At 41.8% G+C, this 16,076-nt stretch overlaps 1 protein-coding gene across 1 annotated transcript in view; it reads left to right on the top strand.

Annotated features, from left to right (window-relative positions):
* The window catches only part of gcm2 (glial cells missing transcription factor 2), a 45,479-nt gene extending 32,973 nt beyond the window's left edge, over window positions 1-12,506 (top strand). The window contains exon 5 of the mRNA XM_072283080.1: window positions 11,628-12,506. Within this exon, the coding sequence (XP_072139181.1) occupies window positions 11,628-12,506 (879 nt within the window). The remainder of the gene's footprint in view (window positions 1-11,627) is intronic.
* The last annotated feature ends 3,570 nt before the right edge of the window (window positions 12,507-16,076 follow it).

The following is a 16,076-nucleotide window of genomic DNA, read 5'->3' as shown; positions in this document are numbered from 1 at the left end:
GAGGGGAAGAAGAACCACAAGATGATAGGAGAAACTTGGAGGTGGGGGTGGGTGAAGTAAAGATCTGGGATGTTGATTGGTGAAAGAGATACAGAGCTGGAGAAGGGAGAATCTGATAGGAGAGGACAGAAGGCCATGGAAGAAAGGAAAGGGGGAGGAGCACCAGAGGGAGGTAATAGGCAGGTAAGGAGATAAGGTAAGAGAGGGAAATGGGAGTGGGTAATGGTGAAGCGTGAGGGGTGCATTACCAGAAGTTTGAGAAATCAGTGCTCAAATGCAAGTTTTGTCAGGGAATAATAGGGAATAATAAATTAGGTTGATTAAAGATATTCAATGTTGTTTTAAAAGCTCTGTTCTAAATAGATTTTCTGTGAGTTTTTAAGTCATTAAGGAATGAAATCAGTTTTGTAGCAGTAATATTGTTCATCAGAGCAACAGACGGTGGTGCCATGTAGACACTGAAGCTTCCCAATCTACCAAATAGCTCTCAGAACTGGAACAGAACCTCAGGATAGTTTACATTTGATAGCGATCTCTCTGGGAAGGTTAATGATCCAAAAAGAAGGATCATTGGGACATGGGAAAACAGCACACAGATTCAACCTCCATAATACCATTATAAAACATTTACGACGAAAAACTTAATTCCAGCCCAAAAATTAGTCAAAACTAGTTTGTGTGGCTAAGCTTGCAGGTACAGCAGTATGAAATCTTTTGGAGATAAGACTATCATCACAGCAAGCTGCAAGTCCACACCAATTGTGGTGTCAATGGTTATTAAGTTATCCAAGCTCCCTACGGCAGCAGGGATAATTTCATCATTTCAGAATCAGGTTTAATATCACTGGCATATGTCCTGACATTTATTATTTTGTGACAGCTGTATATTGGAATACTTAATAAAAACTATAAATAACATTAAAAATATATATAAAAAATTAAATGTGTAGTGCAAAAAGAGACAGAAAAATACTGAGGTAATATTCATGGATTCATTGTCCATTCAGAAATCTGATTGTGGTGAGGAAGAAGCTGTTCCTGAAATGTTGAGTGTGTGTCTTCAGCTTCCTGTATCTCCTGTCTGATGGTAGCAATGAGAGGAGGGCATGTCCTGGATGATAGGAATTGTTAATGATGGATGTCACCTTTTTGAGGCATCACCTTTTGAAGATGTCCTGGATTGCTCAAGGTGGAGCTGGCAGAGTTCGCAACTTTCTGTAGCTTTTTCCAATCCTGTGCACTGGGTCATCCTTACCAGATGGTGATATGACTCGTTAGAATGTCCTCCACGGTCCTCCTGTAGAGATTTGTGAGTGTCTTTGGTAACATACCAATTCTTCTCAAACTCCTAATGAAGTATAGCCACCGTCACGCCTTCTTTGTAACTGCATTGGTCTATTGGGTCCTGGACAGGTTCTCAGATGTTGACACACAGGAACTTGAAATTGCTTACCCCTTGTACTTCTGATCACTCGATGAGGACAGGTGTGTGTTCCCTCATCTTCCTTCCTGAAGTCCACAACCATCTCCTTGGTCTTACTGACATTGAGAGCAAGGTCAGTGCTGCAACACCACTCAAGAAGCTGATCTATCTCACCCCTGTACGCCTCCCTGTCACCGTCTGAAATTCTGCCAACAATAGTTGTGTCATTTGCAGATATATAGATACAAGCCACACAATCATGAGTGTAGAGAGCAGAGTAGTGAGCTAGACTTGTATCCTTGCGGTGCACCAGTGATTGTAAGTGAGGAAGAGATGTTAAAGCATAAGACACAGGAGCAGATTAGGCCATTTGGCCCATCGAGTCTGCTCCACCATTCCATCATGACTGATTTATTATCCCTCTCTACCCCATTCTCCTGCCTTTCCCCCATGACCTCTGACTCCCTGATTAATCATGAACCCATCAATGTCCACCTGATATATATATATATATATGTAAATATCCAATGACTTGGCCTGCACAGCCATCTGTGGCAATTAATCTTGCATGAAGATTCACAAGTCCCTTTGCACCTCATTTAGAAAATGGTCCACATCTTTATTTCTTCTGCCAAAGTGCATGACCATACACTCCCGACACTGTATTCCATTGCCACTTCTTAGCCCATTCTCCTAATTTATTGAAGTCCTTCTACAGACACCCTGTTTCCTCAACGCTTCTTTCCCCTCCACCTATCTTAGTATTGTTTGCAAACTTGGCCACAAAGCCATCAATTCCTTCATCCAAATCATCGACATATAATGTGAAAAGAAGCAGTCCCAACACTGACCCCAGTGGAACACCACTGGAGTCACGGCAGCAAAACAGAATAGTCCTTCTTTATTCCCACTATTTCCCTCCTTCCAGTCAGCCCATCTTCTATCCTTGCTGGTACCTGCAAAAAATCCAAATAAACAACACCCACTGACTCTCCTTTGTCTATACCTCAAAGAATTCCAACAGGTTTGTCAGGGAAAAATTCCCATTTAGAAAACCATGCCAACTTTGGTCTATTTTATCATATGCCTCCAAGTACACCAAAAACTCATCCTTGGTAGGCTCCGACATCTTCCCAACCACTGAAGTTAGCCTGGCTTCAGTGTGGTTGGAAAGATATCCTTTCTTCTGCCTCCCTCCCTTCTTAAAGAGTTACTTCCAATCCGACAGACGGTGGTCTCCCAGTGAGGAGGTCAAGAAGTCAGTTACAGAGGAAGATACAGAGGCCCAGGTTTTGGTGCTTGTTGATTAGATCTGAGGATATTGAACACTGAGTTGTAATCAATAAACAGCAGCTGAGTAGAAAGCCACTGTAGATTTATTTTGGTGATAGGCAAATTGCAGCAGGTTCAGGTCCTTACTGTCTCCATAATAACCAACGAAGAAGGAGCTGACATGAGGTACACAGACACAAGCACAGTGTTCTCCCAAAGTACAGAAAGATTACCTTCCTGGAAAACCACTTATGTCATGATTTTCTCTAAAACAAATCCGTTTCTCCTGGCAAATCCTGTATAAAAAGTGGAGATGCATTCCAACAGGGTTTCTCTCTCAATATTAATCTCCCCACAGATGTATGGTCCAAGGGCAAGGGAATTCTCTCTATATTGTAGGGTGAAGTAAAGGGGTTACTATTTTAATTAGCTAGAAATGGATGTCACCGTGTTTGGTGAAGTATCATTGTACTGTATCAATAGAAGAAATTGCTTTGTCAGTTTCCAAATCAGATCCCATAAGTGGCCTCCTGCTGTGAACCGTCAATCTGAAATTGTTGTACTTGGTAAACTAGTTCAGTGTTCTGTATACATTTTCCCTTTATTTGCATAAATTCAGCATGAGTGAATTTTTATTCCATTTTTCAGATATTTGGGTTGTGTTTTGTGAATTCTGTAAGGGCAAATTCACGTTGCCCAAACTGCTGTAATACAAAAATTGCAAGAGGCAATAATACGTACCTGCTGTTTCAAGTTATTTTCAGAGATAGCAATAGTAAATGAACAGAGGTCAAGGCAAAGAGAGATAACATTCTCCCATACTTTCCTACAACACAGGAGGGGACCATTTCAGCCAATTCAGTTCATAGAGCAATCCCATTCTCCCATTACCAATTCTCCTGATAAGCTGATCAACTCCTCCTCCACTCAGAATATGCTAAGTCTTATTTAGAGAAGCCAAGTCATATATCTTTGTGATGAGGGAGGAAAACAGAGGGCCTGAAGGAAGCTTACACAGTCACAGGAAGAACACACAGCCTCCATTTAGACAGCACCAGTGGTCAGTACGGAACTCGCGTCACTGGAGCTGAAAGGTAACTACTTTCACCATCTGTTCCACAAACTAGATGAAGGTAGTGAACTGCCCCTGATGCCATCACCAGAATAAACAAGGCCTTGGCAGAACAAGGGGATGCTTTAGACAAGAAACGACCAGACCCCAGCCAAAGACAAGGGTCTGTAAGGCACAAGATGAGCATGCAGGGAAACTGACTTCAAAAGGAACTGATTGCACAGCTCCTAAATAAATAATAACTGAAAAAACTTAATTAGTGAAGAAGCAACAAATTAAATTTAAATGTGTATAAAAATGGCATGCTGTTCACAGGGAGAGTGTGGACCACACCTAGAAAGTGAATGGGTCCCCCTTACACTGCAAGTGAGTGGTTGATCAGTAACTGCATCTCTGACCTAGCTCTGGCCACTGTTAGTTATCTATTGCTCTTCGACAGTGTGATTGTGGGGTTCTGGGGAATGTGACTAGTGTGCACTTTAGAAAAAGAGACTGTGGTGTGTCTGTGAGTATGAGGTGCGTGTGTCTTAGCTCAACAATCTCAGTCACAAATGCTCAGCTGACCAGTTGTAAGATCCTACAAAATATTTTGAACCTTGTAAAAATTGTCACAATGATAGGATTACGACCCTTCAGAGCACATACTGCAGCACCTGAATGGTGCTAATTACTACCTGCGCTGGGGGCATCGGTCATCAGAGTTCATACCCTCCACCTCTGGCTTTACACTGGATTCACATCACAACAGCTATGAATTCCATACTGGAAACAGTGAGGCATTAATCCCTGCAGAAAATCTCCTGTCGATTTGTTCTTTTTCCTCAGGCAATGAATCCAAACTATCTCTTGAACTTTATATATTTAATAAATCTACAGGGTTTATTTCACCCTATTTTATATCAAACATCCAATGTGTACATATCAACAGTTTTCACAAAAACAAATGTTGACGGTGAACAACATTAACATAGAAATATACAGAAGGTAAAGCAATCTCTCTGGTACATAGGTACATGGAGCTTAGGAAAATAGAGGGGTACAGGTAGGCCTAGGTAGTTCTAAGGTAGGGACATGTTCAGCACAACTTTGTGGGCCGAAGGGCCTGTATTGTGCTGTAGGTTTTCTATGTTTCTATGTTCTGGTAGACCTCACTATGTAGCAATTTTATCAGAGCACAGGGACAGTACATAACAGGAACAAACCCTTAGGCCCACAATATTGTGCTAAACTAATTGAATTAAGCAATCAGATGCACAACTAAGCTAATCCATTCCACCTACATTATATAAATATCCTTCAATTTTCTGCACATTCAGGTGCCTATCTCTGCACCTCTTAAATGCGTCTATCATATCGGCCTCCACCACCACATCTGGCAATGTATTCTGGGCACACACCACTCTCTGTAGAAAAAAACTGTGCCCCCTCATCTCCTTTGAACTTATACTCTCTCACCTTAAGTGTATGCCCTCTGGTATCAGACATTTCAACATGGGAAAAATAAAGGGACTTTATCTATGCCTTCCACAGTCTTTAGCAGATTTCCCCCTCAGTCTCCACCACTCCAGAGAAAACAATCCAAGTTTGACCACCTTTTGTTATAACACATGTCCTCTAATCCAGGCAGTGTCCTGGTAAACCACTTCTGAGCCCTCTCCAAAGTCTTGAAATCTTTCCTACAATGGGCAACCAGAACTGAATACAATACCCCAGGTGTGGCTTAACTAGAGTTTTATAAAGCTGCAATTTCCTGACTCTCGAATTCGACTAGTAAAAGAAAGTATGCCATATTTCTACCCTCTCAACATGTGTAGGCATTTTCAGGGTGCTATGAAACAGGACCCAAAGATCCCTCTGCATATTGACACTAATGAGGATCTTGCCATTAACAGTGTACTGTCTTTTTACATTTGACCTCCCAAAGAGTAAATTTGACAGAGTTAAATTCCACTGTGGTTTCTCTGCACATATCTACAGCTGATCAATATTCCATTATATCCTTTGCCAATTTCTGCACTATTCACAACACAACCAATCTTTGTATTATCTGCCAACTTACTAACCCACATTTCTACATTTTTCATCCAGGTCATTTACAAGTATCACAAACAGAAAAAGTCCCACCAACCACTACCTTGGACAAGCCAATTACAGTGCCTATTAAAAGTATTCATCCCCCCGCCGCCCCTTGGAAGTTTTCATGTTCTATTGTTTTGCAACATTGAATCACAGTGGATTTAACTTGGCTTTTTTGACTGTGATCAACGGAAAAAGACTTTTGTGTCAAAGTCAAAACAGATTTCTGTAAAGTGATCTAAATTAATTACAAATATAAAACTCAAAATAATTGATTGCATAAGTATTCACCCCCTTTAATATGACACACTAAATTATCACAGGTACAGCCAATTGGTTTTAGAAGTCACATAATTAGTTAAATGGAGATCACTATGTGCAGTCAAGGTGTTTTCATTGATTTTAGTGAATGATTTTAACCTTTCTGCAGAGTTGCTTGGAGCATTCTTTGTAGTTTTTGCCATTCACTTTCTAGGTGTGGTCCACACTCTCCCTGTGAACAGCATGCCATTTTTATACACATTTAAAGTTAATTTGTTGCTTCTTCACTAAAAAAGGTTATTGAAAAGAACAAGTCAGGAGATAGATACAAAAAATATCCAAGTCACCGAATATCCCTGGGAGTACAGTTAAGTCAATAATCAAGAAATGGAAAGAATATGGCACAGCTGTAAATTTGCCTAGAGCAGGCCGTCCTCAAAAACCTATGACAGCTCTGGAGGAGTTACAGGCTTCAGTAGCTGAGATGGAAGAGACTGCGCGCATAACAACTGTTGTCCAGGTGCTTCACCAGTCGCAGCTTTGTGGGAGAATGGCAAAGAGAAAGCCACTGTTGAAAAAAGCTCACATGACATTTCAGCTGGAGTTTGCCAGAAGGCATGTGAGAGACTCTGAAGTCAGCTGGAAGGAGGTTCTATAGTCTGATGAAATCAAAGTTGAGCTTTTTGGCCATCAGAGTAAATACTATGGTGTAAACACCACACATTATCAAAAACACACAGCATCCCTACGATGAAGCATGGTGGTGGCTGCATCATGCTCTGGGGGTGTTTCACAGCAGCTGGCCCTAGAAGGCTTGTGAAAGTAGAGAGTAAAATGAATGCAGCAAAAATGGGGAAATCCTGGAGGAAAACATGATGCAGTCTGCAAAAGAACTGCGACTTGGGAGAAGATTTGTTTTTCAGCAAGACAATGATTCCAAGCATAAAGCCAAAGCTACACAGGAGTGGCTTAAAAACAACAAAGTTAATCTGGAGTGGCCAAATCAGAGTCCTGACCTCAGTTCAATCGAGAATTTGTGGCTGGACTTGAAAAAGGCTGTTCACTCACAATCCCCATGCAACCTGACAGAGCTTCAGCAGTTTTGTAAAGCAGAATGTGGAAAACTTGCAGTGTCCAAATGTGCAAAGCTGATAGAAACCTATCCTTACAGACTAAAGGCTGTGATTTTTGCCAAAGGTGCATCTACTAAATACTGACATGAAGGGGGTGAATACTTATGCAATCATTAATTTGTGTTTTATATTTGTAATTAATTTGTTGTAGATATCGGGTTTCACTTTAACACAAAGAGTCTTTTTCTGTTGATTCGTGTCAAAAAAGCCAAATTAAACCCATTGTGATTCAATGTTGTAAAACAACAAAACATGAAAACTTCCAAGGGGATGAACACTGTTTATAGGCACTATATGAAATCAAATGGTCAATTCATCATGCATCCCAGGAATTTTAATCTTCTGGATGAGCCACCCATGAGGGATCTTGTCAAACCTCTTACTAGAATCCATGTAAACAACACCCAGAGCTCTACTTTCATCAATCACCTTTTACACCTCCTCAGAAAACTCAAAAACAAGTTAGTAAGACATGACTTGCCCTGCACAAAGCCACACTGACTGTCCAAAAGATCAACTCTGAAAGGAAAGTTACAGGCTATTGATTGCAGTGATGGTTTACTCAAAAAAGTGTGATTAATAGGGTAAACTGCAGTAGTTTTGTTTGCTGCCAGCAAGTCATCACTGTGATTCACCCATGCCATCTTAGACTGTGTTGTCTCAGGGCCAGGGAGAGGGCCTGTCTGGCAGTCTCAAAGGCAGCTTGCTGATGGGGTCCCCCACTGGAACAGAGTCTTTTCCAAGACACCTGATATTATCGTTAGGTGGGGAACATATTGTCCCCAATACCCAAGTAGCCCCACAAAATGCCGGGTCTCCTCTTTAGAGGTGGAGACCATTGCTCCCAATATTTCTCATTTGGTCTTTTCCAGTATTTCCCATTGTCCAGAATGCCATTGTATTCACAAGAGTAACACATCCTGGCTAGGACCTTGCATCCTGTCAGGATTGATAGACCATCGGCAGGTTATCCCCAGTCTCCAACCTCAACAGCTCCCCGCTCTCATAAATCCCAGTGATCAGGACCCAATGATGGAAAGCTTTAGTCCCCTCCTCTACTATGTTCCACTCTTCTCGAGATTTTAAATCCCAATCTAACAGAGAGGGATGTTTAACCTTTAACACGGTCGTTAATCTCTCCCACAAAGACTTCTACACCCCGACAGTCCCTTGTAAGGCATTGTTTACCCCATGACTTGATGACAACCCACTTCCCAGTCAGATATGGGCAGCCTGGGATCGGATCAGTTCCACCTCCCCCTGCGTCCCATATCCTTAACAACCATGCCACTAATAATTCCCCCAGTTTCTCTTCTGTAGCAATCCCCCAGCTCCACCAATTCCTTGGAGGAGTAGTCCTTTGTCAACACCAAGGTGGCCACCATTTCAGGTCTCTATTCCCACTCTGCCTCTAACTGGATGACACATTGTCCCAGGGTGTGAGTTTGTCCTGGAGTGCTGTGAGGCCTGGAGGCTGTGGGGCACTTGGAGAGTGAGATTGATCAAACCACATTTCTGTGGACGTATTAACCCTAGATAATAGTGACTTCAAGGGCTGGGATGGGGCATACAGATGAAGGTGATTTTCCACCCTCTTATCCTGATCCTCAGGATCAAATCAAATATTCCCATCCCAGGTATCTACGTCATCACCATGTAAAATGAGAGCCTGGACTTTCACTGGGTCCAGTTGCCAATTAGCCCTTCGGTCCACTTCCTGCTGCTAGACCTTGGCCAGGCAGCAGACAATATCAACACTCCATCTCCTCAACCCAGGTCTATGCCATGGTTGTGCAGCACTGATACAATACCTCCACCTCACCTTTAAGATTATCCATCCTGTTTTTGAGATATTGTCTCGTGTTGCTCTTTTAGAATGGCCACCAACAGCCAAAAAGCTCCCCCTCTGAATCCCTCTCTTGCCTGGAATCCCTAACCCATTTAGTATGGACACGAGCTGCTGCCCAGTCTTATCCCTTGGGGGTCCAGTTTGTTCATCCAATCCACTGGTGTACCCTGTGGTCAACCAGCACAAAATAGCTTGGCTGACAAAACCCTGTGGTGTTATCGGTCCACTCCATTTCTCAGTATTTTTTGCAAAGGGGGGGAAGGGGAGGTTCTTCCTTCTTACTCTCACTTCTAAATATTTTGCTTTCTACCACACTCACTATATCTTGTCGACTACACCAAATGTTACATTACAACAGAAGGTTCTTGGAACCACCTTGGTAAGGCAGAAAGACACAGATTCCAGTAAGTCACATTGACTACAAAACTTTGTTTATTAGGACAGAATAGCAAGGATTGAAATACTTTCCTCAGAATGTGCAGGCCCCTCTCAGCCTCTCATTCTGCCTGATCGGGGGCAGCTTTCATGACCAGCCAGTCAGTATGTCTTTGAAGAACTACCCCCAAGCCTCTAACCATTCTACCTTTGTACCAATTCCACTGATATGGAATGCTGCAATAAGTGGCTCAATACACTAGTACCAGCTCAAACCACCAAAACCAGAACCAATCAGCACATCACCACTCTTCATGAATCCCACCCCTACATTCACCTAACTTTTAGGTTCCCACAGTGTAATGAAAGCTCCTGCAGCCAGTTCTGTTACATTTAATGCCACTGTGGTGAGACACTTAACAAGCACAAAGATGAAGCCTTTCCAACATATTGGCCTGAGCAGTCATCAATCCAGTGGTGCCAAGCACTACCACCTCCATTAGGGTTGGAATGTGCAGATACAAATATTCATTCCTGATGCTTTCTGCTAGCCCAGTAGTTTACTGTCCAACCAACAAGAAATGATTTACTTGCTGTTTATTCAGGCTGAAGCAATTTATTGTCATGGTTCAATACCTGATATTTTGTGCAAGCTGAAAACAGTGGATACGAGGCTTATAACAGTACCAAAATGTGAGGGTACTGCAGAGATTGAGTGTCGGCTATGAGTCAGGATTGAGAAGGGTTGTTGATGAATGAATAATAGGGATGTTAGTATCCACCTCTAGACATCCAGTTAAATCTGTGTGCTGACCATTCCAACTTCATCCAGCACTACGTTAATCAATCCTCAGAGCTACACACCTAGCTGGAGTTACACTACTGGAGTTTAGGGCGGCAATGAAGGTCCTCCATCTCCGGCGGTGTTCAGGGCTTCCTACGTCATGTCAGTAGCTTCCTCTCAGTTTTCACTACCGTCAGTCACACAAGTCCCAGGTGGAGACTCAGGAATACTGCCATGCTCAGATGTAGAAGGATTCTTCATTGCTGTTTCCGGAACAATTTTGTTTTACCGGGCAGGGTTGTTAGCCCCCAGCTGAACTCTGAACCCCGGAGGACCAGTGGACCACTCTCAGTCCGGCTTCTACCTTTGACCTGTTTGGCATGGGTGACCCCACCAAGAGCCAAAGCATAATACCTGACTCCAGGTCACTGAAGCGTGCAAGCCTCCGAATCATGACAAGGTTGTGGTTCTCTTGGAGGGTACTCCTAATATTGATTTCCAAAGATATCCACTCCCCGTGCTTTTTGAAAACGTATCTTGAAGGTCTCTTTACACCTTGAACATTTCTCTTCCTCCCTACCTCCAAGACTAAGGGCTCCAGTACTTTGTCCAAAACTTCTGGAGATCACTCTCTTCCATGTGGTGCCACCCTTCAGTGTTTAAAAGGTCAGCAATTTGTGTGCCACACCTTCTTGCACCTGCTCAGCTATAGCATATGTGCACCAAAAGAGATGCATATTGTTCTTATATGGGTTGGATTACCTTTAGCTAGTGCTAGACATTCACTATATCGGTCTCCGTGCAAGATGCACTGGCCTGTGTGCTACAAACAATAATAATTAGTAGCAGTACAAAGTTAGATCAGTAGCTGTTGTACATCAAACAGGAGAGGGTTAATCATATTACTAAAAACAGAAAAGATTGAAACAGGCAGCAGGTCCGGTGATGACTTCAAACAGAAATTTTAATGCTTTCTTTTCAGGAGATGCTCCCTGATTGGCAGCATTTTCTGTTTTTATTTTAGAATTCCAGCATATGTAATGTTTTGATTTTCATTTAGAGTTAATTGTACTTCTTGATTTAAGTGGGTGATTTCATGTGCTCTCTTTGCCTAATGCCCATAACACTGGCTGGCTGTGGAATGTGGGAGACCCGAAGTGATAAGGCTTTCTTCTCACATGAGGAAAATCACTCTATGTTATAACAGTTAGATCTATTTATAGAACAACATTTTTGTGTGGAAAGATAACCATTATTATTGATAAATGTTGAAATTCCCACTTATCTTTTAACATCGAGGAGATCCAAAATGTGTACAATCCTGCTGGGATTTTTGCACTGCTTACTCCATTATAAATTGTCACATATATGGTTTGTTCCAGATGGGTCGATACCATGATGGGGGTGGTCCCTTCAACAGCCTCCACCACCTGCCTTGCATGGAAGCTCCAGACAGATATGGCATTATAGCAGAACCAAACTTTCCCATTCCAACGCACCACTACTCCCATTTTCAAAATACAGAGCCTTACAAATCGAGCTATGATCCCAGCAACAACATAGGGGAGATGACTTCACCACTTCAGAAGGTCTGCAATCCAAGGATCTATATGCCTCGAGGTTCGTGTGGCTATGATTTTGCTGTGCCTGGTTACGTGGGTTCTAGCACTTATCCAGCTCTTTACAAAGATACTGGTAATATACAGCCTGAGGCTGACTCAGGAAAGATGTGCATGCAGCTTAATGGATCCCAGCAGGGCATGGGCTCTTTGAATGTTCATGATCGGAACTTAGATGTGCCAAATAAACATCATGGATGGAAGCAAATATTGAAAGGATATGGGAACGACTGTGGACACATCACACCCAATTCCAGCCATTATTACAATGGGGAATACCCTTGCAGATTAGCTGGTTCTGGATCTACTCCTCCAGCTTTACAAACTATCATAACCACAACTACCAAGGTTTCCTATCAAACTTACAAACCTGTGAGCAAGTTTGGTGATAACATTTGTGATGCTAAAAATCTTCCAAACTGCAACCATTTGGCAGAAATCATGCCTCCTTCCATATATCCTGAAACAAAATTCCAAGAGGACAATGGCGTGATCAAGTCATCCCTAGTCTACCAACAGGAAGGAACGTCTAAAACAGAGCGGTCCGAAGGGCTGGAAAACTACAAATATGGAAGTTGTCCCACAAATTCCTATCCTGATCGATTAGTTCATTCCTTCAGATATGATACTGGAGAATACTAAAAACGAACTAATCAAATGTTTGCGTTGAGTTGAATATAATTGTTGTTATGGTCTCTGATTGTGGTCCTCATCATTTATACAGAAACTACCCTTTGGATTGATGTACATAAAAAAACAATATTTCAATCCATTAATGACCTGGTTTGCAAGAGATGCACTGCTACTCTAAATAGAAAGCTATTCTGTGAAGAAAAAGCATTTTAGGATGTATATCGTATACATTTCTCTGACATTAAACTTGACCTTTGAACCTTTGAACCTTTTGTATTGAGAAGTACAATTTTAGCCCTGTTGTTAACTAAAATGTACTATACATTATCTTTGAAATGCTTCAATGAAAACCTGATGAATTGATCTGTAATTGAATTACAATTTAAACTGAAACCTTTAAAAATAAACCCCAGAAAAGCCCAGTAAAACAAGGGACAAACTTGAGTGGAATTCATTGAACTGAACCATTCCCAAATCATGAAACGTTTCCTTCAGTTCTTAACCAACCAGAGACACTTCAAGTACAAAACTGCAACTCAAACCATTGACGCTTACCCAGCTAAAGATAATAATTATTTCATCACTTCCATATCAATATCCTTCATAATCAACACTGTTATCATTATGGAAACTATTGTATATGTTTGATCTAAAATATGGTTAAATAAACTTATTATAGTTGTTAAATAGGTACAATCCAAGGAGGTCTGGGTATGAATTGATACATTAAATGTCACAGCATCATGTGTTTTTGTTTCGAAACTCAGAGGGATAAGAAAATAATAGATTGGAGCTTCACTAGGTTCCTTGAGTGTGTTCTGGCATTCTACAAGATTGTGTGTGACCTCCTGCCTCTGGGCCATTTTCTTCCAATATCCTCACATTTCTTGATTACCTTGTCCTTTGGGATCTGTTCCAATCAAGTCTACTCAGAAGTTTCAACCCTAATGTGACGTAGCACAAATGAGCATGGATGTTAGGAGCCAAAGAGCTGAGCCCATTGTGTTATCCAAGGATCCCCGAATGTTTTAGAGTCCAACTTGTTCTAAGCCTTTAAAGTTGGACCCCTTTGCTCATTGGGGTGACAAAGAATGGAATGCAATTTTTCATCCATTACCACCCCAAAGAGATGGAGTGAGACGAACATAATCCAAATCTGAGTGATGGTGCTCTTTATTTGTATCAGCAGCCCCGTTGGAGAGGTCTTTCATTTTCCCATTTATGCTTTAGATCATACTGGAATATTGAACTTCAGACAGTAAATTGGGTTAAAATGGTAAAGCATCAGAAAAGTGTAAGTTTTTACCTTTCACTCAATTCTGTAGGTCAGATATAGAAAGAATTTGGACAGAATTGACACCTTTCAAGTCTTTGGGATGCCTCAAGTTCTTTCATACTAATTAAAGCATCTATAATATTGGTCACTAGCAAATAGACCACTGATTATTGAAGCATCAAAACATGTAGCATATTCCCACATTTTCTTTTGTTAGAGAAGTAGGCCCTTTGGCCCATCAAATTGATACTGGGTCAGTTCTATTCCTTGGAACTTTTTCTCTCTCAACTCTACAACCCTCATCCCCCCCCCAACATCTTCCACTACTCACCTGTATTAGAGGCAATTTAAACCAGCCAACTAACCAACCAATCTATCAACTAGTACATCTTTGGGATATGGGAAGAAGTAGTCACAGCCACAGGGAGAACATAGAAACTCTACACAGTCAGAATTGAACCCGGATCGTTGGAATCATGCAGAAGTAACGTTAACTGTCATACCATTGTGCTACCAAGAATAACTAAATTAGTCAAAATGTCATTTGAAATGGTATGAGGATGATTCATATCCAGAAAGACATTGTAAAAAGGGTACTGCACCGTTCCTGACAGGACAAAACTACAGACAGCACTTCACGCCTTAAGAGGCACTCTTCAAGCAACCACACAGCAGTAACATGTTCTAAGGATGCCTCAGAGGAGAGGGAGGCTGTCAGGTACAGTGGGAAGTCTGACGTAGTTAGTGAGACATATGACAGGAGGTAGGTCCTATGTACCAGGGGCCTCTGACAAGTATGACTAGCATCAGCTCCAGGTTGAAAGGTTGAATCAATGGTAGCAACTGCTAAGGAGTTTACCCAGACCCTGATGTGCAGGTTCAGGATGTTGATGTTCCCCCTCATGAGCTCACACGTTATTTCTCAGCACATTTCCCCAAGAAGCACACCCACCTGCTCCCGCAACCAGCCACCCCAGAATTGCTCTTTCAAGTGTTATTAGTTAGTAGCCTGTGGATGATATCCTTCCATGTCGCAATGGCGCATTGGGTGACAACCCTGCCATTTCTTTAGTGTTTTTCTGTTTTACAAGGCCGAGTTGCTAGCTTAACGCTCAACCTAGCACAGAAGGAAATTATCCAAGGAGCCGGTTGAATTTGAACCCAAGACCCCTTGCCTCGAAGTCCTGTCCGTACAGATGCCACTCTACCACCAGTCAGCTTAACTGAATGTTATGGTCTTCCATTAACGTATGATTTGTCGTAGCTGTATTATGTGTGATTCTCAAGATATTGGTAGAGTTCAAATGCATTCTCCTTTAGGATAAGTAGTATAATTAGAACATGGAGTAATACAGCATTGCGGAAGGACCTTCAGCCGAATTCCCCATGCTAACCAAGATGCTCATCTATGCATTTGCCCACATTTGGCCCTTATTTCTCTAAATCTTTCCTATCCACATACCTGTCGAAACATCATTCAAATGTTATAGTACCTGCCTCAAATAATTCTGCAGAGGTAAGTCACACTGGTGTGGCTTCTGCTGGCATTGGTGTATGTTTATAGTGGTTAGAACGGTATCTTACAGTGTCTACACTCGACAATTGAACATAGAACATAGAATATAGAGAGTATATCACAGGAACAGGTCATTCAGCCCACAATGCTCTGCTAAATCAGCTAAAAAGCAAGTTCGGCACAACATTGTGGGCCGAATGGCCTGCTCCTGTGATATACTCTCTATACTCTGTGTTCTATGTTCAATTATTGAGTGTTGACACTGTAAGATGCTGTTCTAACTGCTATGCTACCATGATTTTTTTTTAAAAGAGAAAGCATTATTCACTCCCAAGTTTCAGTCAAGGCTTACTTCAAGCATATTCACATGGTATGCATAATGTTAGCAAACATCATTAGATGAAGTATGAATTGGTGCTCAGTTCCCACCCCTGTCTGTAAAGAGTTTGTATGTTCTCCCTGTGACTGCATTGGTTTCCACCAGGTGTTCCAGTTTTCTCCCACATTCTGAGGGTTAGGGTTAGTGAGATACGGACAGGTTATGTTGGCACCGGAAGCATGGTGGCAATTGCAGTTTGCCCTCAGCACATCTTCAGGCTGTTTTGTTCTCTGAGGCAAATAATGCATTTCACTATATGTTTCAATTTTTCAAAATGCATGTGACAAATAAAGCTAATCTCTTTAACCTTTAAAAATGAGAGCCTCACTGCAACAGGAGTGTGAACATTTCACAACAGTTATCAAATATTCCAACTCCTGCCATTGCTGTTGAGTTATTCCAGCAATG

The sequence above is a fragment of the Mobula birostris genome, chromosome 19 (assembly GCF_030028105.1).
Source record: "Mobula birostris isolate sMobBir1 chromosome 19, sMobBir1.hap1, whole genome shotgun sequence".
NCBI classification, from domain to species: domain Eukaryota; kingdom Metazoa; phylum Chordata; class Chondrichthyes; order Myliobatiformes; family Myliobatidae; genus Mobula; species Mobula birostris.
This window is presented reverse-complemented; position numbering and strand designations above follow the sequence as displayed.